Source organism: Nyctereutes procyonoides, unplaced genomic scaffold (assembly GCF_905146905.1).
Source record: "Nyctereutes procyonoides isolate TBG_1078 unplaced genomic scaffold, NYPRO_anot_genome, whole genome shotgun sequence".
NCBI classification, from domain to species: Eukaryota; Metazoa; Chordata; class Mammalia; order Carnivora; family Canidae; genus Nyctereutes; species Nyctereutes procyonoides.
Genome location: NW_026575132.1, coordinates 1,476,834 through 1,500,545, shown reverse-complemented (window position 1 = coordinate 1,500,545; position 23,712 = coordinate 1,476,834). Strand labels below are relative to the sequence as shown.

General features: G+C 37.6%; 1 protein-coding gene across 4 annotated transcripts in view; it reads right to left on the bottom strand.

Annotated features, from left to right (window-relative positions):
• GLS (glutaminase) overlaps positions 1 to 23,009 on the bottom strand; it is a 75,170-nt gene extending 52,161 nt beyond the window's left edge. For 3 of the 4 annotated variants that reach the window (XM_055344964.1, XM_055344965.1, XM_055344966.1), the window contains exons 1-6: positions 22,441 to 23,009; positions 10,284 to 10,380; positions 9,802 to 9,923; positions 5,093 to 5,222; positions 4,305 to 4,384; positions 1,624 to 1,787 (exon numbers count right to left, since the gene is read on the bottom strand). In XM_055344964.1, coding sequence (XP_055200939.1) covers positions 1,624 to 1,787; positions 4,305 to 4,384; positions 5,093 to 5,222; positions 9,802 to 9,923; positions 10,284 to 10,380; positions 22,441 to 22,832 — 985 coding nt within the window. In that variant the 5' untranslated portion in view covers positions 22,833 to 23,009. Of the gene's footprint in view, positions 1 to 1,623; positions 1,788 to 4,304; positions 4,385 to 5,092; positions 5,223 to 9,801; positions 9,924 to 10,283; positions 10,381 to 22,440 lie in introns of those variants that run through there. The other variant, XM_055344967.1, reaches the window with a different exon arrangement.
• Between the last annotated feature and the right edge of the window lie 703 nt (positions 23,010 to 23,712).

Sequence of the window (23,712 nt, the reverse complement as noted above, 5' to 3'; positions counted from 1 at the left end):
AAATGGATACTCATTGCTAATGGGTACAGGGTATCTTTTTGGGGTGACAAAAGTGTCCCAAAGTGGATTGTGGTGATGGTTGCATAACTCTATGAATATACTAAAACCCACTGAACTATATACTCTAAATGGGTGAATAATATGACATGTGAACTATGTCCCAATAACAATGTTAAAAATTTCTCAATTTTTTAAAAGATTTTACTTGAGAGAGAGAGATCACAAGGGGGGTGATCTCCATAAAATCAAATGCAGTATCAGGACAGAAAGATTATGGTAAAATAGGTAAGAAAATATAATTGCTCTCAAAACAAATAGAAAAGCACAAGAAAATACTATTTTTTTTTTAAGAGGCTGATTCATTTAATTTAGAGAAAAAAAGAGAGCACATTGAGGAGGAGCAAAGGAGAGGCAGAGAATCTCAAGCAGACTCCCTACTGAGCTCAGAGACCCATGTAGGGCTCAATTCCAGGACCCTGAGATCATTATCTGAGCCAAAATCAAGAGCTGGACACTTAACTGACTGAGCCATACCCACGTGCCTTAAGAAAATATCATTCTTACAACATCATTGTAAAAAACAATAAGTGTAAGGCATATTTCATTTTTTATCCAGTACTAACAAAAAATACAAAACGTATATTTATATTTCTCACAACCATTACTGCAACCACAGACTTCCGCACTTTCTTTGAATTATAAACTCATCACAAAATGAGGAACATAAATGTCATAAAGACTGAACAGAAACCAATGTATAGGTTGCTGTTTAGATTTAAAACCTCTGGTAGATCAGGGCACCTGGGTGGCTCAATGGGAATTGAGCCCACATTGGGCTCCCTGCCCAGTGTGTGTGGGGGTCTGCTTCTCTCTGTCCTCCTGTCCCCTCCCTGCTCGTGTTCTAATAAATAAATGAATAAAATCTTTTTAAAATAAATAAATAAAACCTCTATCAGAACAAAAGTACTAACTACCATTGTCTTCCCCTTTTGCTTTTGTATTCCTGTTAAGTAGTAATATTTGTTAGCTATCCAATCATTTAATGCAAGATTTTTTTTTTCAAATTTTAAATGTTATTAAAGAGAAAAAGCAAAAACACTCATTATTTCAACCACAGCCACCATAAAAATTTATGATGGAAGTTTTCAAATATATATAATATGCAAAAAGTAGAATAGAATACAAATACCCATGTAGCCATCAGCCTCAATAATTACTAACATATAGTTAATAATCACACCCAGCACTCCCTAGCTATACTCACAATTCAGTATCCCTGAATTCAAAAATAATTCAATTTTATAGCAAATCCCAGACACTAAGAGATTTTACCACAGAATATTCTGTGTGGTCATAAAGTGAAAGGAAACTCTTACTCCTTGTCCCATCTTCTCCCCAGCTCACTTTCCAATAATAATATGAGAAGCCCCACAAAAAAAAAAAAAAAAAAAAAAAAAAAATTTAAAGTAGGTGATTAAACAAACTATGTTTATGGGTTTCACAGAATTTCCATGGGAAATGAAAATAAAAAAAGTATGAGTGTTTTTTTCTTCAAAAAATTAAAAACTTCTTAGACTTAAATAGGAAAATCAGGTATTTCTTTTTTTTTTACATAATTCTTACCATCTTCATTTAAAAACAGTTTGTTGAATCTTAATCCACTTGGCTCTTTCCCAACATATCGATGCACATATTCTGTTCCAAGATCATTAACAGCAATGGCATATTTCAAAGGTTTTACACAGGACTGAAGACAAAATGGAACTTTGGTATCTCCAATAGAATGCCTATTTAAAAGTAGATTTAAAAAATAATTAAAATCAACTAGAAAAAAATGTTTGAATAACTGGAGTTATTTTTACATTTTAATTCTAATTTACAAAGGTTTTCCCATAGTTTGACCACAAGTTTACTTGGCTATCAAAGAATAAATATAAATTTTAAGAATACTGCAAAAAGGGCAAAAGCTTAAAGGTACTCAGGTAATAACATGGTTCAGAATTAGAAAATAAATAAGCAGTATGAAAATTTTCCTCAGAGGGCAAGAGGGGTACAGCTCTCCCTATGCCTACCTGAATTCAATCATATAAAATGAACTGGACCTTTTAGAAATCAGTGAGTCACCACTTTCTCACTCAGCTTCAACCATGGCTACACCAGTTAGTTTTTAAACAGCTCAGTTTGGATTCAATAGCATTCTCAGAGTGACCGTGCTCTGAGACCTTGTCTATAAATGCTTCATCCTACGAACCATATCTATCCACATTCCAGTCCTGTTCAAAATAAACAGCACCCAGTTTTATAAACTGTATTGGAGCTGGCATGAATGGCACCATTATTACCATGTATCTAAACAATGGAACAAAAAGAGAGCTTTATGTTTCCAAATTGGAATGCACCTGAAGTACAGAATAGGTTTAAAAATGGAAAAAATGACTGACCCTATTATAATGTAAGCTTCACAGGGGCAGAGATCTTTGTTTTATTCACTGGCATCCCAAGTACCCTGGACTATGTCCCAATACAGACCAAACATTCATTCATTCAGAGTGAAATTCATTCATAGTGAAACTGGGTACTACTGATAACCACCCCTGGGCAAAATGGGGTTAGAGGAGGTATCAAAGGGCAAAGAAACATCAGAGGGCAACCTTACTTCTAAGTATGTTATGGAATATAAATACGAATGTATAGGTAAGGAAACTATATGTTCTTCCTATCATATTTATAAATAATTTCTAATTCAGACTGTTGACTTCAACTTGACCATCATTCTAAAATCTGGCAAGTACCTGCCTTATTACCTTTGGATTAAAAAATATATGTATGTTCTAATCCAAAGTCAACTTCTAAAATTCTCTAGATAAGTAACCTAAGAAATCATCTCTACACACAGAGAATGTTTAAGAGAAAAATCACGTGCAAGCCTTGCATTATCATTTCCTCCAAATACAAAAACAGGACTCACTCCCTATTAGAATTTGGTTCATAAGAACAAAGCCATGTCTTCTCATGTATTTATGTCCTTACATATCACCCAACATTTAATTCAACACACGAGGAGTGGTTTGTACATTTTACAAGCCCAGATGAGAACAGAAGTCTGTCACAATGGAGAGAACGGCAAACTACAAGAGACTCAGGTATTAATTTTACCTCTGCCAGTATTAGATGAATTTTGAACCTCAAGATACCTTAAGAATGAATGGGCTAAGCCATGTGTGTTTTTATTGTATTATTTGAAGAAGATGATTAGTAAAAATAAAAAGATCACTTGGAAGGTATTGAAGACAGAATTATAAGGCTAAATGACTTGTAGTTTTAACAAAATTTAGGATAAAATTTCATCACTGACATAGGATTCATCAAGCAGTATACATTTAGGAGTTTATACCTTATTTTATGTAAGTAACATTTTACTTAAAAAGAGATAATACCTTAGTAAGAAAACATAAAAGGAATAAAAAATTATAATTCTGAGCTAAGTCTTCAAATTAATTTAAAAAATGGATTTTTATTTTTTGGCATAATTTTTCTGACTTGACAAAACCAAATTATAACATGATAATAAATCCTAATACCCGACTCACAGCATAATAAAGAGTCATTCTTGAAAAAAAAAATACTCCAGAATTTCATCAATTTTTCAAGGGCCTCACGTAATTCACTGATTTTAAAACCAAATCATTCTCTTTGAAGTGCCTTCACATCATTATCCTTTTTATAATTCTGCTACTAGGACGTCATTTGTCAGTAGCTCTGCCTATAGTATAAGCACTTCCCAAAGATTGCTTTCATGGATTTATGAGATCCTGCAAATTTGAAAATGACTTTTTACTTTGCAAATGACAGACAGAAATACCCCATTATCATATTGTACTGTCTTAACAATCATGGCACTTATATCAGGAGCATGAGCAACAAAGGTAGTGGGAGGCTGAGTAACTAATGTTAAGCTGAAAAATGGAAACCAATTTTATTAGTGGTCAATACATTAGTGAAAAATTTCATGTTCTGACAAGTCTGCTTTTCCTAATGAAATTATAATTGCAGGTACTTGAACAATAAATACTCAAACAACAAGACTACAACTGTGAATGAGATGATATGCCTCATAAAATTTAGTATAGACTATTTCATTTGAGTTTTTAAAAATTAAATTAAAATCTAAACTTTTTTTCTTTCTTGAATTCCTATGTTACGGCTAATTCCCACCACAGAAGATGTTCCATTTTCCCTCATGCTCACTGTTACACAAAATTTAAGGCTTCAAGTTGGTTTTCATGAATTTAAAATAAACTCACCTCTGTCCATCTACTGTACACACAGACACACCCCACAAATCAGGACTGAACTTGGCTAGCTGAGGAATATAATCTGCAACCTATACAAAATATTGGGAAAAAATTAACAGAATATAGGCAGATAATATTTCTTCTACCAAAAAATTTAAGTTAGCTTCCACTAATGAAGAATTATTTTATAGCACGGAGTGGGTTTGTGGGTCTTTTATAATAACATTCATAAAAACTAAGGGCAACAAAGACTTGAGGATTACAGATAAGATCTAACTGATTTCTGCCAGTCTCCATCACCCTGTATGTTTTCCAATGTATTCTCAATTCCTACGAAAGCACAGTCTAAAAAAAGAACTAAGATTTGACTTTTTTTTTAAAGTTAAAGAAATAGAAAACTTCTTTAATCAAAGTCATGGTAGCAGGGTTTCATTATCTAAGCACCTTCAATACAAAGAAAAAATAAAATAGTCCTTAGTATTTTATTTAGAGAATTTTTAAAATTTAATGCTCGAGAATATCACATCCATAGAAATTCTTAAAATACTCTTATTAATGAAAGAGGTAAAAGCCATTTCCATCATCTGAAAATCAAAAAGAATTCTTAAGACTTCTTTGTAGCCCAAACAACAAAGCTGAATATTTAAAATACTTTTAAAGTATTTAATCCAGTAGTTTCGCTTGACTTAAATTTCTTAACTAGCAAAGGACAAGAAAACTCTACAACTTGAATTTCTATACAAGTTAAGCTAAATAAATTGACTGGTTTAGGAAAATATTCACATCAAAAATGTTACCTTTCCTCCAGACTGCTTTTTAGCACTTTCAAATAACTCATCAATGTGAGAGGTAAAAGACATAAAGTCAGGAATGACAAACTTTCTTCTAAAGGCTTGTGTCAACAAAACAATGTTGCTCTGAACACATCTGTGGAATGTGAGAAAAACATTAATTGACTAGGTGCCTTTCAAATATTAGTACTAGGTAATAACAGTATTACTTAGGAGAGTATTAAACAATAAAGAAAATACTCATTTTATGTAACTAAAAATCTATAAATTATACTTTCTGTATTATTTTCTTCCCTTCAAGCGGTCTTTCATGTAGTTGCTTGTAAGCTGTGAACAAGTTAAAGAAATAAATTGCCTAAAAATTGTGTCAAAGATTAAAATAGCAGAGCATCTACCAGGGTAAATATCAAGAGCATCCAAAGACAAGTTTCTTAAGCCCACCAAGGTTGACAAGCATTCAGTATGACATCTGGTTAACAAAAACTGGACTGTAATAATGTTATAGTTGAAATCTTGTTTATCCATTAGGTAACCTCAGGCATATATTCCTTAGTTCCTATATAACTATTAGTAGTATTTCATAAAAAAATTAAACTTTTTATATTTTAACATATTTTCCCTGAATTAGTTTGAAAAATTTCTATTTCCAAGCTAACAAATGGAGATAAGATCAACTTTAGATTAGAATAAAATACCTATTAAATTGCTTATAATTTATTATAAGTAAAAAGTAATGTATAATTTTAAATAAAATTATATATGTAGTACAGTAATTCACTTCATATGAATACCCAAAAACATGGAATCATACTGTTTTTTTTCACTATAAGATATATAATATATTGTAAAATAAAAAGGTCTCATTGTTAAAATCTATTTTAAAAGATATGGTAAACCATGTGGATGGGAGAGCTTGATTCAAATCTAATGATTTGAACAAACATTCTGCTTTGTTCTAGAAAGTGCTTAAGCCAGAAAACCAGTATATTAATCTAACCATAAAGAAGAGCTTTGTAATGTTACAGCGAACCGTCTTCTAAGCTCATCTTCTTAACAGTCTCAGTAATTCAGTAAGAGAAACTCAAGCCACTAACTATGGGAAGTTATGTAACTGGATTCCTCAAAGGTCAATGATGTGATACTATATTAGCTTCTTTGGGAAGAAAAAAAACATCCAAATTGGCTTTTTTTTTTTTTAAGTGAGTTTGAAATACTATTCATCTGTTCAACCCTGAAAACATCAACATTTTGAGAAAGATGATTTCCTTACTTTATGGGTATGAAAACTGTACCTGCAAGTAAATAACTTGCATCAATTATAAATAGATAAATGAAGAAAGAAGAACGAGACACTCAATATTTTTTAGTTTGTGGTGAATGAGAAATTTTCATATCTCAGTATTTTAATTGTTCTAAATGAAACATCAAATTAAAATTAAAAGCCAGATTTCATTTTAAACTATTAATTTAAAAATCAGAGAATATACTCACTTGGTCAGTATAAAATTATTGATTTAAAATAATACAGGTTATTTCCAATGATGAAGATGTGCCCCAAATACAGCATGAAAAAACTATAGTCCTACTTTCCATTATTAACCAATAGAGAAATAATGGGACATTCTAGAGATAACAAATATTTACTTCAATAAACTTTGATAAATTTTCTCATAGTTCCAATGTTAATCTAAAAATTAAGTGTGCCACTGATTTAATATTTGATGTTTAAATAGCAATTCAAAAAAATTTAAAAAATAAATAGCAATTCAATTTGGACATGAGAGTTGTAAGAAATATACACTAAAGAACACATTTCTCAAAAGAAAAGAAGACAATTCCTAATCTTAGATCATTCTATCTGTATCAAACCTAAATCCCAATTTTTCAAAAAGCTAAACGTGAAAAAAACATGAGGACTGCCAAACAAACTTAAAATTATTAACTTACTACTAACTAACTATTTAAAATTAATCAGCACTTTTAAAAGGAAGCTTTATAATTAACAAAAGTGTACAGTCAGTGAAACTGGTTTGCTGTTTTTTAGCCCTCTATCAGAAGGTGCTGGTAAAGCTGTGGTAACTGACTTCAGGTGAATTACTGTGGCCAACACAAGCAATGTAACCATTCAGTGTCTACTGCAAACTGATGGAAATTACAGGTAGTCAATGTTTTTCATTGGGAGTTATGTGAATACAGATGTCATGAATGGAACTAGAAAATTAGAAGTCCTATACAAAAATGAATTCTGAGAAGGAAGGGCTCATATTTTTCAGCAAGTCACAACTTTCTCATGCTTTGTTTAATTTGTTCATCAGTAAACTGGAAATAATAATCATCTTTTCATCTTAAAAGTTTATGATTAACTATAATGCACATGTTTTACAGAGTATCTCACAATTTTTCATCAGTAAAATAACATAATAGAAAAATCAAGCAGTATACAAATGCAAAGACTATCATTCATTTTCCTCCGAAACAGAAAAGACCAAAAGAATTATTATCACACATAAAAATAGTTCTAATATTTGTATGGTTAAAAATGCATAAATAAATAAGGCATTCATTTTCAACACAATTTTCCAGTTCGATTAGTTTTAAGGATTATTAGCATTAAAAACAATTAATTAACTAAATGGGTACAGGCAGTCTCCAACTTTCAAATAGATTATGCTCCAAACAGTATGCTTAGAACTAACTTTCCCTTAAAAAAAAAAAAAAGTCATATGTAACAATTGTTTCTCAGATTACCCTCGAAGGCTAAATATATTAACCAACAATGTTTTTTAGGTTTTTTAGGTAAAATATCAAAATACTGACTTCAACCAAGTCAGATGTTTTGAATTCATTCTAGAGATGAAAAGAATTACGCCTATACACTGAGATTTTTCCACTGCCTGTTCATATAAAACACTAAGCATTTGTCAAGTTGGGAACTGCCTATATCACAATCATCAATTTTTAAAAATTGATTAGTATTTAAAATATGGTAATTGCTATTCTTTTATGTAATTATGGGGAGAAAACTTTATGCTTGTTTTCTAGCTTCATGATCAGTATATTTAAGTTACTTTTAATTTCATATTTAAACAATGTGTTTATAAAGCATAAAAAATTTTAAACAGTACTAAAAAGGTATAAAATACCGCTTTCATTTAAAATTCCAAAGCAATTCCTCATACCTATTATCAACAGATTTACCACCCATCTCTTTGACAACCTCATTCTCAGATACACTAAAATAACTCTTCAGAAGGCACCATAATCAAGAATACTTTGCTCAGACAGTTCACGAACACTAAAAATAATACTTATTGCAAAGGCATAGCTAACCATAAATTATTTCCTCCCCTCCACAAAGAAACATATTTTGAGGATTCAAAATTCCTAACATGAATTCCAACATTAACCTAAAATCTATACTTTATAAGATCAGCTGAGGAGCAGGATCAAGAGTCTTTTTTTTTTTTTTTTTTTTTTTAAACATTTTATTTTATTTTATTTATTTTTTTTTAAATTTTATTTATTTATGATAGTCACAGAGAGAGAGAGAGGCAGAGACACAGGCAGAGGGAGAAGCAGGCTCCATTCACTGGGAGCCCGACGTGGGATTCGATCCCGGGTCTCCAGGATCGCGCCCTGGGCCAAAGGCAGGCACTAAACCGCTGCGCCACCCAGGGTTCCCAGGATCAAGAGTCTTGTGGTGAAAAGATAAGAATCCAAAACTATCAGCAGTGCTTCAAAGCAGGCCAGGAAACTGTGAAGGACCTCAGTTGAATACTTATACCTTCAAATGACTTAATATTCTAGGATATCCTAGGAGATATCTCGGACAAATCAAGTCCCCAAAAGAAAATAAAAGAAAAATAAGTAAAAATACACATATACATGAAAATTCATTTTCAAGGTAGATGCTGGAATTCTTTGGATCTACCTCAACTTACCCCATGGTCTAGAAAAAGGCTAGTGTTAAAGTAGTGTTTATAGTTTTATACTGGTTTTTACCTAACTCTTAGAAGTTTAAAATATGATTTACTACCTCTTTGGGATTCATTATAAACATATTATCTTTTAAATCATTAAGAAGTCAGACAAGTAGGATTACCTTAATGAAGATAAATCATAAATAAGCAAATACAAGAAAATCAAAAAAAGCATGCTCATCCAATCAAATCAAGGCATTAATATCCAAAGTATCTTCAGTTTTTAAATATTTTGAAGGGGAAAAAAAAAGTAGTCAAAAGCTTATGTATTAATATGTCTGAAGAGAGGAGAGAAGCAGACACTGGAGATATGTAAATCTAAGGAATACATGCTGTCTGAAGCCTTCTCATTTTATGATGTCATCTAAGTCACCTTGTAGGAAAGAAACAGAGACCCTACTGAAAAAGCCTATTAAGACATGCAGATGAACTGGAGGATCAATTTAAGCTATTACAAGAATGTGCTCTCTTCAAACTGAATGCAATCTCCAGATACTGTAAATTGGAAACATCCATGCCTACATTGCCTCAGAGCAGTTTCAAGGAAGTCTTTTAGCCCCTGTGTAATGTAGAACGTTATGCGCACCATGTTCTTCAAGCAACTGATGTTTATAAATTCCCCCTTTTTTCAGTTACACAGGAAGCACTGGCCTTCAAAAATGCAATTTTGTTTTAAAAGAAAAATCAGCATATAGCATAGCAAATCACCATTAAAGGTTTGGCAGAAATTTTTACTTTTTAAAAAGATCTTTGTCTAGCATGACACCATCTGATGTTGTTTGAAGAGTTAATCTTAACATATCCATACACTCTTTCAACCTGGGATCAGACGTTCGCAATCCTGTAGATTTGAGTGCCTGTTTTTAAAAAAATAAGAGTTTGTAAATACATAGTGCAAATAATGTATATGCTTATTCCAACTACAAGTTTTTATTCCTGTATATAAAAACTTCTACCCAGGACCTGAATATGTATATGGGCATTTTAGTGTCACTATTACCCACTTTCTGGACAAGTTTGTCATTGTTTCTTTCATTTTCTTTCACTGATTACCTTGAAATGAGCATGATGAAAATTTAAAAACATAGTAAGAGAAACAGTGTCAGCCAGAATCTACGTGTCAGATGACCTTTAAAACTACATTTCAATATCACTGTATTTTTTATTCCGTATTACTATTTTTAAAAAGTTTAGGATAGAAAAATATAAAAACTTACTGTAATAAATTTATGAACAGGTATTTTCTCTTGTCCTTCTGCAATTGTATAGAACAGCAAATCTTCCAAGCTAGGTAATAGACCCTGTTTTATTTTACTAAAGGGGAGAAAAGAAAACAAAATTAATCCATGTGTGAACCGTCTAATGGATTTTAGGTATATTCATCACTGAACAATCAATCACTGAATCAGACTACAGCTGAGCTAATCTAATCATCAAGACTACTGTCATGATAAATGCAAATTTACCAAAATCAAACCAGTTATTACTGAAATCACACTGAAAAAGTAAAAGAGGATTTATTCATGAATACAGATATTTTTAATCCCAGGTCTTAAAATCTTGATTACCATATCTAATGGTACTAATGCCTAGTCATCTGTTACGGTGCTACCCTCTGTATAGCCTAACACAACACTCCATATTAATTATAGAGCTCAGGAAATGTTCAGGTAAGAAGAGTCAACACTTTCTTCTGTTTTTATTTTTTTTAAATATGATGACTATATTTATTTTTTTTTAATTTTTTAAACATTTCATTTATTCATGAGAGACAGAGACAGGCAGAAACATAGGCAGAGGGAGGAGAAGCAGGCTCCATGCAAGGAGCCCAATGCGGGACTTGATCCCGGGAATCCGGGATCATGCCCTGAACTAAAGGCAGACACTCAACCACTGAGCTACGCAGATGTCCCCAATGACTATATTTATATATTAAAATAGTTAACCTAATTGTAAAATCTGGGAGAGACAGCAATTACGTACTGGACAATAAATTCAGTTTTTGAATCCTAGCTAGAATACTTACTAGCGGAGTTACCTTGGATAAATTAAAGTACCTTTTCATGATTCAGTTTCCTCATCTGAGAGGAGATAATAGTGCTTATCTCAGGGTCTTTGTGAGGATCAGCTGACTCAAACGTTCAATACATTTAGAATGCTGACTGGCAGAGAATAAGTACTCAATTGATGGTAATTGTAGTGAATCTAAATCTAAAGTGATCTAGGCTTACATATACAGACTAAATGCCACAAATCACAAAGACAACTGTTAGAATAAAATTTTTTACCATAAAAAATACATTAAATACATTAAATACATTAAAATTAAAATCTTAATTAACTAATAAACTAGTTTAAGATATCATAATTAACCAAACAATTCAATAAGAAATTATTTCCTATCCATTGAAAAGCTTTCAAGTAAACAAATTATAATGAACTTATAGAATGTGGGGGGTTTTCTTTTAGCTCTGAGACTATAATCAACACATTCCAATATTCTAAATATCAATTACTAAATATTATAGTGATGTTACAAGGATTACAAATCTAAGGTTAAATGATCTCCTCCTCACCTATCAGTATTTATTAAAACAGGAGAGAGAAATACAAATACGTGTGTCTGTGTGTGTAAAATATTCTGGAAAACTTTAATCTGTATTTCAAGAAAGAGAGAAAATTAAAGAAAAAGGAGGAATGGAATACTCATTTTCTTAATTTTAGAACTTAATGGAGAACAATTCTGTACTCGCCATAGGTATAATATCAAGTTTCACGGTAAAACTGTATATATTACTTTTGTAAGATAAACTGTTACACAACTCAAGTCTGTTTAAAAGTGTTTTTGTACTGTTAAAAAGAACTTTTCTAGGTATCTAAATATTTCCTGGATTACCCAATTACTTAATTGTTCCATACTTGAGTAAGACCATATGTACTTATTTCCTAATGTAATTACTTCCCTATTATTAGCAGTCCATATAGTTCTATCTTAAAAGACAACAGTATAATGTTGGCTCACAGAACATCAACAGTGTTACATGCACATATAAAATTTCTCCTGAAAGAAACATTAATGTTGGTATTAACATCATTTAAACTTGCTTTAAAAGCTGTTATAGGGCAGCCCAGGTGGCTCAGCGGTTTAGTGCTGCTGTCAGCCCAGGGTATGATCCTGGAGACTCGGGATCGAGTTCCACATCGGGCTCCCTGTGTGGAGCATGCTTCTCCCTCTGCCTCTGCCTCTCTCTCTCTCTGTGTTTCTCATGAAAAAATAAATAAAATCTTAAAAATAAAATAAATAATAATAAAAGCTGTCACAACTTTTAGTTTTTAGAGTGACCTTTAAAATGTAACAATTTCATGCCAAAGTTTTTAAAAACTAACACATAGGATTATCATAACTTAATGACATATCCGGGAAATATGAATTTTTTAAATTTTTTATTGGAGTTCAATTTGAATTTCTATATATATAATGGAAACAGAGGTTCAGATAGGTCAAGAAGCTTCCAAGACTACACAGTGGCAAAAATGGGTTTAGAAACTAGTTCCCTGAATCCAGAGTCCAAATTATTCACCATTACAGTATACTGGCTCTCAAATTTATTAGCTAGTTATTATTTTCATAAGGTTCAATTTTTCTAGATCTTACCCTGATCCAAAATCATTAAACAGCATTTAACAATTCTGATGGCTTAATATTTTTTAAAAAACTGAGCTAGCCATCAAAACATCAGTGGAAAAGAACATACCAATTATTTACAGAAAATGGTTTGTCAAATAAACTTCAGATAACGGTAGTTTGTCATTTTAAAAAACTGCAGAATAAGCTTTCTATGTATCTACCACACCAGTAAATGGTATTTGCTTTACCTAAAAGCTAAGTAAGTAACATATACTCTTCTTTAGCTTATGGTACAGAGCACAAAAAAATTTCAATGACCATGTTATTGTCACAGCTAGAAAAAGGTTAATATTTACTTGCTTTTGGATGAGACTAATTTTTATCCATATAAGAGAGATTAAAGTCATCTCTAAAAAGATGTGCTCACAAAATAAATGGGTCAAAATTGATTTTTAAAAAATGTACTGCCTATCTCAGCATTTAAATCCTCTGACTCTGATCTGAGAATAAGTTAGCTTCAACACTCTGGTGAAAAAACGAATGGCAAGATTCTCCCCAAACTTTCAAACAGGAAGAAATTACTACTTTGGGAGTAATTTAAGCTCCCCAGTCTGGTATTCAGTTCCCTAGATTTGGCTTTGCACTACCTATTCTTAACTTATCACTTTTAATTACTTTTTTAAGATTTATTAATTTGGGAGATACAGAGCAGACAAGCAGGGAGAGCAGTAGAGGGAGAGGGAGAGTGTCAGCAGGGAGTCTAAACCAGGGCTTAACCCCAGGACCCTGGGATCATGACCCAAGCCTAAGGCAGGTGCTTAACCAACTGAGCCACCCAGGAGCCCCAACTTATTTTTAATTAGACTCACAAACCTGTAAATAAATCCTATCTCATCTTTAATTTTTTTTTCTATAGAAGCCTTCTGTTTATGAACCTCCTTTTCCTAACCCTTTAGGCCATCAATGATCCTTTTAATCAATCATTTTAGAGGGCTTCCCCCAACCAGATTTTCCATTCTTTTTAGCATGAACTGGGCTGCATCACTAAGTTTGTTTGGTACTTTTCTTATACAGCCTATTATGTACTAAGCATTGGGGATATAAAAATGAATAAGAGTAAGGATGCTATCCAGGAGAGCCAAGACTACAGCAGTGTGGCAAGTACTGTGACAGAAGCACAAGAAAAGTATTAGGAAGTAAAAGTAGGCATTTAATTTTTTTTAAGATTTTATTTATTTATGCATAAGAAACAGAAAGAGAGGCAGTGACACAGGCAGAGGGAGAAGCAGGCTCCATGCAGGGAGCCCGATGCAGGACCCAATCCGGGGTCTCCAGGATCACACCCTGGGCTGAAGGCAGCGCCAAACCGCTGAGCCAGTGAGGCTGCCCTAATCATTTAATTTTGTGTTGATGGATTGGGGAAATCAAGGAAGTATACTTTGTAACTAGGAGGAATACTGCAACTCTCCCTCACCAGTTTAAAATTTTAAGTTAAAAACTCTAGTATCAAATTAAAGAAGAAAAATAAAAAGCAAGTCTTTACTAAAAACTACAAAATGAGAAGAAAAAATTGAAACCAACTATATTGTTCTTTTTTGTTAAATTATGTTTTGTATTATCTGACTTCTCTAAACTATAAACCTTCAAGGCTGGTGTATTACCTTCCTTAATTTTTTTTTTTTATGGGGGTCAACCCCATGTAACTCAAATACATAGTATGGTCTGCTAAACCTTTTAGATAATCAAAACCTTTTTATCCCCCCACAACTAGGTTTAAAAAAAAAATCAACAGAATCCAAAAGAATGGTATTTTTACTTATGTTGTCATTTTAAAACAATGACCTTTAAAAAAACTTGGAGTTGTTTTTAGCTTATCATTTTGAATTTAAAGTAATCTGACTGGTAAGTGTCCATCAACACCAGGAAATTAGCAGATTAAACCAGTTGAGACTCATAGATACGGAGAACAGTAGTGGCTGCCAGAGGGATTGGGAGGTGGAGGCCAAAATGGGTGAAAGGAATTGAGAGGTACAAACTTCCAGTTATAAAATAAATAAGCTATGAGGATGTAACTTACAGCCTGGGGAACATCTTCAATAATATTGTATCAACTCTGTAAGGTGACACATGGCAACTAGACTTCTTGCCATCAGCTCCCAATTCATACAAACATGGAATCCCTAGGTTGTACACACATATAATACTGCATGTCAATCATACTTCAAAAAAGTAATTAATTAAATAAACCTATGGGATTGAAAGGTGAACTGATGGGAATTGACCATGTATAAGTCTGACAAAGTGATGAATTCTGCTTATTCTCCACATCATTTTGCCTCAAGGCTAATTAATGGTGTAATTTAAAAACAAAACCTTACATCCTGTAAGGCTTTACCTTTAGGAAAGAATCTCCTCCTATCTTAAAACCTATGTGCTAAAATAAGGTTTACAGATAAGGATAGAGTCTCAAAGCCAAGCAACATGTCTAATGTCACACAATTCTTAAGCGGCTGGACCAGAATTAGTCCTGGAAATCTGGTCTTTGGTTTCCAGTCCTGGATACTTCCTGGTATACCACACCAACTACACTCAGTAATCAGCCCTCCATTTTAGGAGGAATACCTGGAGTTCATTCAGAATAATGAAAGATAAGACTCCTTACATATTGAAGAATTTCTAACCAAAATGTTAATAGGGGAACTATGCTAGATAACTAAACTGTTGTTCCACCTTGTTAAAACTGCATCCTGTACAATAAGTGAGGATGAGACTGTATTAAATTAGGGCTGCTGTTCTGTTGGACTTTACTGAACCATACTCAAGAGCATGCCAAAGTTAAGAAGCACCAAAGCTATCTTTCTGTGAGGAAGTGGCCAGGCTGTCCCTGATGTCTAACCACCTACTCTTTCAGTCAAGTGTCCTTTAATATATCACTCTAGTTGTAAAAATACAGATATTATGTGAATTGTTACTGTAATCACTTTAATGCAATACTAGAAATGATGTCTTGAAATAACTAAAATATATAGGTATAAGTTAATGAAAGGCTGACTTTAGCTATACAAAAACAAAACAGCTCCGAAAATGGAAAGTGCTATATTCTAAGGTAAAGAATTCTAGTCAAGGAAACAGGCAGAGATGAATAACAATTTGCAGGGTATATAACAGAAGAGAAAAAACATCAGCTGGAGAGATGAGGTTTTCAGGTTTCTTCCAATCTTGTACCTAAAAAAGTAATCAATTCAGTACAGTATTTTGTTGAGCTAATTGGGGATGAAAAAACTAAGTCTTAATATTGTATGAACTTTAGTCATTTAGTTAGGCTATTTAGTATATGTGGCCAACTTTTAAAATACGTAAAATCTGGTGGAATTAGATGTCTTTAAAGTCACTTCCTATTCTAATTCTCAGTTTTGAGCTGCTAAAAATAGATGTCCTCCTAAAGACTTTAAACTTTACTCACTTAGGATATATTTGTACACACACACACACACACACAGCACCTATATTCACACATTTTACACATAAAGCCTAATTATCTGAATTCTTTTAATTTGTTATAAAACAAAAAAAATACATTTTTTCTCCTGTTTATTTTATTGTAAGAATATAGCATATAACACATAAAACATAATATGTATTAATTGACTGTTTAAGTTATTGGTGAGGTTTCCAGTCAATAGCAGGCTATCAGTAATTAAGTTAGGCCAGGGCAAGGCTCGACACCTTGACACCCTAACCTCCCCATTATTCAAGGGTCAATTATACTTATAAGGAGAAATCTTAATAACTCTAAAGAGGCAGGAAAAACAATGTCCATCTACAACTGCTTATGTCATTTCAGTTTATTTTCCTTGAATACTTTTTCTAAGCATTTTTTTTAAAGTATCACTATTTTTTAAGTATCACTTGAGATCATACTACACAGAATATTTTGTATTCTAACTTTTGGCTTACCATTTTCTTATACCCCCAAAAGTATCCATATACATTTTATTTTATTTTTATTTTTTAATTTTTTTAAATTTTTTTTTTATTTATGATAGTCACAGAGAGAGAGAGAGAGGCAGAGACATAGGCAGAGGGAGAAACAGACTCCATGCACCGGGAGCCCGATGTGGGACTCGATCCCGGGTCTCCAGGATCGCGCCCTGGGCCAAAGGCAGGCGCCAAATCGCTGCGCCACTCAGGGATCCCCTCCATATACATTTTAAATGACTAAATAAGGGACTCAGATGGACGTACCCTAATTTACTTAACCATTCCACTAATGTTGAACACAAGTTTTTCTCCACTCTTCACTAGTATGCATAATGCTGTGCTAAAAAATATTAGTGAATAAATCTTTCCACAACTCAGTTTGTATGTATATATAAAGTTTCATATAATTTAAAAACTGTTCTCAAAAAGTCTCTACTTTTAAGAACTCCAACCAAGGATTTAAGTGCCTGTGTCACTCAGAATACCCTCATGAAGATGATAACTTAAAAATCTTTTTTAGGGGCACCTGGGTGCCTCACTTGGGTTGAGCATCTGCCTTCAGCTCAGGTCATGACTTCCAGGTCCTGGGATTAAGCCCTGAGGTGGGCTCCCTGCTTGACAGGGGAATCTGCTTCTCCCTTTCCCTCTCTCAAATAAATCATATATTTTAAAAATATATTTGTTTAGGGGCACCTGGGTGGCACACTGGGTTAAGTGTCTGGTTCTTGGTTTTTACTGAGGTCATGATGTCAGGGTTGTGGGATGGAGCTTCACACTCAGTGCAGAATCTGCTCGAGATTCTCTTTTCCCTTCCCTCTACCTCTCCCCACTCTAAAATAAATAAATCTTAAAAAAAAATCTTTAGAGGTCTGTAATGGAAATTAGTAGGCAAAAAAATATACATATATCCAAATCCTGAAAGCCGTCAACTTATTGTTCATTATGCAATATCAATAGTTCATGCTTTAAAATTAGCATTCACTATAAAGTTTTCTTTAGTAAGCAATAATGTTACATACCAACCAGAGAATACTTCCCAAAAGGAAGCCAGAGGACAAATTAACATGCTTTTACTGCCATTGTAGGTAGCCAGGAAAATCACTAAGCACAATAATTAGTCATTTGCACCGTGTCTCATAACCAAAGCAATTTTATACCTGAGTAGATGCCAGGATAACATAAGTGTCTACCTGCAAGCTATTTAACTCACTTAGAGCTATCAATAGTTAGTAACTATTTTTATTAATTCATGCTTACTCAACTTTCTTAAGCATTCCTCTTACTAGCAAATGACTTAAAAGGTGTTAAGGGCAGACAGGCAACTCCTTGATTTATACAGGATTTAAAGACTGAGCGCCTGAAAGAAATGCAAATCCTACAATCAGACTTTCAGTTTCTATAGCCATAACTTTTCTTCACAATCACAAGGAAGTAATATATCTTTTTACATATTTCAAGTAATTTTTAAAAACTCAAACCTACAAACATTTTCAGCTAAGTTCTCTTCAAGATGACATTTAGGTTTTTTAGACTAAAATAGTGCCCCACCCACCCATTACTTTTCCCTACCTACTGCCTCATTTAAAAACTGAATTAAATTCGGTAGTCATTTCCTGAGTTAGCTGATTTTGAGGCAGGCAGACTTCTTTGTAAACAGTAAGGCCTGAAAAGCAGCAGCTAAAACTCAAAGAAACTAAAGTTCGAGATCTAATTCACACTTTCAGTGAACTTCATCTAAAAATAAGAAGCATGCAGTTTATTAATTACAGATCACCACAGATATTTCTATGACTAAATAGATGTGTGTGGTTTAATATAAACATTAGGCTGCCAAAATACTGTGGTATACATTACAACTAGCCATTAAAAATAAACAAAAACTCACTAATAAACTGTAACCTACAAAAAAATTTTAATAGAATCACAAATAAAATCAGAGGGGTTCACTGAGAAGCCCCCCATTAAATATACTCTCAATCCTGACATTAAGTGAATTGGAAATATGTTCACTTTTACAAATTAAAAGCAAATGCATTATTAAAGAATGAGATAATTTGTCACCTATTTCCAGAGGCTCTTTCACTTTGAAATTATCTGTATCTGTCAAATAGTGTCTCAACTTCATTATCAGTACTGTTGTATAGACCCAATTCAGTGTTTGCTGAAATGCATTTAATCTTACTTTGAGATCCAATTATCACAGCATACAATATAATGATTCTTTTCCCCTCACTTTCCCTTTTGTCCCTCACTTTCCCTTTAATAAATATGAACTACCAAAATAAGCCACACAATCTGAAGCTAGCTGAAAATATTTGCTTTCACTATATACATACTTATATAGTGAAGAATTATCTATATATAAATACATATTAGAGATTAATAGAAATATATTAGGTATAATATATATATTAAAGATTTCATTTTATTTAGAGAGCAAGAGCATGCAGGGGGGAAAAGGCAGCGAGTGAGGGAGAAGCAGATACCCTGCTGAGCAGGGAGTCCAACTCAGGACTGAGAGCTCTGAGTTGGATCCCAGGACTCTGAGATCATGACCTGAGCCAACGGCAGACGCTTAACCCACTGAGCCATCCAGGCGCCCCTTGATAGGTCTTTAATTATGCACATTTAATTTAAAATATATTTTTAAGTGCCAGGACTTTGTGTAGATGAGCCAACATTCAATTACTGACTGCATCATGGATATGCAGTTTTTGACAGATACCATCAAACCATCCTCCAAAATTAGCTGAACTAATTTATACACCCACTAGCAATGTAAGAGTTCTTATTGCCCACACCCTCCGCATCATTTAACCTAACATCTCCCAATCTGATAGGGGAAAAATGATCTTGTTTTAATGAATACTGTATCCTGTATTGTCAATACTGTACTCTGTGTAAATTACCTGCTTACTAAAGAGCCTACATGTGCTGATGTTTTCCCAGCCTAGTCCTTTCTGTCATAGGCCCAAGCAAAAGTAACAAAAATGTCCCTCATCCCCACCTGCTAGTCCTTTTCAGGGACTAAGAGAGGATACACATTTCTGAACTTTACAGAAATGAAAGCATGGCATGCTTGATGGAGAAGTGTATAAAATGTCCATGTTGGGCAAGCACTTGGCATAAAGGTTAATCAAGAATACTGAATGCTACAGCATGGTTTGTGATTTTGATATAGTGCTCGTTCCAATCTGTATTGGTATTCTGGAAGAACAATAGTAGTTTGAAATTGAACTCTAGAATTAACTTCAAAACATTATACAAAATAGATTGAAATGGGACAGAAGAATGACTATGGGGATACAGATTTTAAATTTGGGTCATCAAACGTGTAGAGATAAATATGAGAAAAGAATCTGGATAAAAGATCAAATATCACCATAAGAGTCAAAGCTGAGAGAAGGCACATGCTGTTGAGAAGACAGACAAGTGGGAAAGAAGCTAAGGCTTTTAGCCTCACAGTTTACTCAATGAACAATCCCAAAAAAGAGCCAGGGAAGCAAAGAGAACAATTTAAAAAAAGAAGAGAGTCAAGCTCTCTTGACTGTAAAGAGAGAGTCCGGTAGCTCAGTGGTTTAGCGCCTGCCTTCAGCCCAGGGTGTGATCCTGGAGTTCCGGGATCGAGTCCTGCATCGGGTTCCCCACATGGAGCCTGCTTCTCCCCTCAGCCTGTGTCTCTGCCTCTCTGTCTCTCATGAATAAATAAATAAAATCTTTTAAAAAAAAAAAAAGAAAGGAAAGGAAGAGAAGCAAGCAAGCAAGCACAGCCTAGGATGACGCTGGTTCAAAGAATCTGACTACAGGAAAAAGATACGTAGGTAACTGGCTCTTTCCAGAATATAATATGGTAAGGGTAAAAAAAATAGAACAAGTGAAGCAGGAAAGCAAATTTCTCACGTGTGAGCCTAAAATTCAGAGACCAATTTCGTTGCCAGGTTATTTAACAGATAGGTAGCATTTAACACATATCAAATAAGCCTTTTGCAAAATGTCAATTCATTTAATTATATCACATGGTTATTTCTTTTAATAATCCTCCATAAAACCTGGCAGAGTCCTGAGTCCTGGCATTCCAGATGGCTTGCTGAGGGAGGGATGAACTATGCTTCGGAAGCTGAGCATTAGAAAGGATAACAGGATCAACTGGACCTGACCTCTCAGAACGAAAGAAATGTTTACCGCACGGAAGCAAAAAGGAGTCAGAGGAGGAAAGCTACATTTGGAAACCAGAGCACTCAGGAAATAGCATCTTTAACAAGACTTAAAAATTTGTTGGCAATCTCCAGGCCAGTGCTCTTCAACTTTATGTGGCCTGGAGGCAGCTGGGGTTCACTCTTTAAATGGTGGACTGAAAGCCCTCAGGATTCTCATGTACCCCAATGGCTCCTGAGCCAGTCTAGCTATTACTCCAAATTTCAGTGGCAGAAGAATAAACTCCTTTGAACGTAAACAACATTAGCTTACTGGCCATTCAAACGCCCAGGGCATCTGAGCAAATACTCCTTGAAGGACGCCCTTTTCTAGACCCGTTTTCTTCGCTGGTTAGGGTACAGCACAGAACCTCTTTTTTAATTTTTTTTTTTTAACACATCCTTGTTATTAGCATGAGCTCAAGTATTTCAAAGTGATTGCTAGGAGAGGATTTCTTATTCAAGGGCAAAGGAGCTAGAAATTTCTGGGAGACGTGTAAATCACAAAGGCTCAGTTTCCTATGTGATAAAAAAAAAAAAAAAAAAAAAGTGTAAAAGGGGGACGGCAAAGCCAGTGCGGAGACACCGACTGGAAGGGGTCATCGAGAGAATACAGCCCTTTGAGGGCGACTTTTTTTTTTTTTTAAAGATTTTATTTATTCATTCATGAGAGACGCGGAGAGAGAGGCAGAGGCCCAGACCGAGGGAGAAGCAGGCTCCCTGCGGGGACCCCGATGGGGACTCATCCCGGGGTCACGCCCTGGGCCCAAGGCGGGCGCTCAAGCGCCGGGCCCCCCGGGGGCGCCGGAGGGCGACTCCTGAACACTGGCGGTCGCGTCTTGCAACTCCGGGGCCCCGGGCTGAGGCCCCGCGGACCCGACGACCCCGAGCGCGCGCGCTCCAGGCCCCGACAGACGCGACAGGAAGCACCTTCCGCGAGTGTCGCTCCCGCGGCGTCCACCGTCTCCTGAGGGAAGCCGCCCCGACGCCCCCGGGGGCCCGGCCCGCCGCACCAGGCGGTCTCCCGAGGGGACCCGGCTCAGTCGGGAAGGCCCGCGGCTGGAACGCCTTGAGGAAGGCGCCCGTTTCAATCACAGGACACGTTCCGCGGGCCTGAGCCTCGCGGCGCAGCGATGGAGAGACGGTTCCCGGGGGACCCACGGGGAGGCGAGACCCAGTCAGTCGCCTCAGCCCGGGCCCGCGTGGGGCGCCGTCCGCCGCCGCAGCCCCCGCACTTCCCGCCGCGACTCCCGGGCCACGCGGCACCGCGCTCCCTCCCGCTCGGGGCGAGCCGCCCGGCCCTCCCCACAGGAAGCGCGGGCCCCCACGGCAGGCGGCATCCCCGCGGGGGGGGCGGGGGAGCGCGCGGCGCGGCCGGGCAGCCGCACTGAGGCAGGCGGGGGAGGGGGAAGGGCAGCGGGCCCGGCGGGCGGGCGGGCGGGGCGGCTCCTCACGTGGCGCGCGCCGCGCAGGCCGCCGGCATCCCTTTCTTCCTCTGCCTCGACGCCGCGCTCCCATCCCGCCCGCCGCGGCGCCGACCGGGGTCCCCGTCCGCCCCGCGGGGACACTCACTTTTCGCCCGAGGCCGCGAGCTCCTTGCCCTCGCTGTTGCCGAACGCGTCCGCCTCCCCGGGGCCGTCCTGGGGGCCGGGAGCCGACGGCGCGGCGGGCGGCGACGCCCCGGGCTGCGGGGGCTGCGGGGGCTGCGGGCCGCCCTTGCCCAGCTCCTGCAGGATCTCCGACGGGGAGCCCGACAGGCCCCGCGCGGGGGGCCCCGCCGGCCGGACGCCGCCGCCGCCGCCCCCGCCCCACCGCGGGAGCAGCCGCGCGGCCGCCGGGCCCCCGCCCCGGGCACGCCGGCACTGCGCGGCGAGCGGCTGTGGCCGCCTCAGGGCGGCGCAGGCGGCGGCGGGAGGCCGCAGGAGCAGGTCTCGCAGCATCGCCGAGCCCCGCAGCCGCATCATGCCGCCGGCTCGGCAGCGGAGGATGCTCGGGGGCCGCCGGCCGCCTAGAGCGCAGGAGACGACGCGAGCGGCGACGTGGGTGTGGTCTCGGTTCCGGTCCCGCGGTCGTCGCCGCCGCCGCCGCCGCCGCCGCCGCCGCCGCCGCTCCTCCCGCCGCTGCTGCTCCTCCAGCCGCCGCCGCCGACTCCGCACTGAGGCTGAAGCGCAGGGGAGGGCCCGAGACATTCCGCGCTCGCCCGCTGGGGGGGGCGGGAGGACGCGCGCGCCCTCCCCCTCCGCCCGCTCCTATTGGCTGGGATCCTCGACCCCGCCTCTGATTGGCTGCGGCCGCAGTCAAGTTCCCTGGGCGCCGCTGCGTCAGGAGGCGGGCAGGGGCGGGGGCGGGGCCTGGTGACGTGCGGGGCGTGGGAGCCGGGCGGGGTGTGGCCGCGGCGGCCGCGAGGCTGCGCTGTTCGGTGCCGGGGCCCCGGGGGCGCGACCGTGGCGGGGCGCGGCGGCTGCGGTGCGGAGCACGCCGGCGGCGGGGCGGGCGGAGCGCGGCGGGGCCGGGCTGCAGCACCTCCGATGGCCGCGGGCCCGGGACGGCGGCGCCGGGGAGCCTCGTCTCCCTCCCGAATGTTACGTTTGCTTGAAACTTTCCATGCTTGGCTCCTCCCCAGATGTGAAGTGTTTTGGAAAAAATGAGCGAAATCCTTTGAGCTATGCGACTTAGCCATCGGGAGGGCTGGGGATCGGGCGAGGCCGGCAGAAATGCCACAGCGCGGCTGCTTCCCTTTTGAAAACAATTATTTTTTTTTTCTGTACACTGGCGTCTCGAGACTTCTACACGGCAATGAGTCCCTGACTCAGAATCGCAGAAAGTTTTCTATCTTAAAAGCTG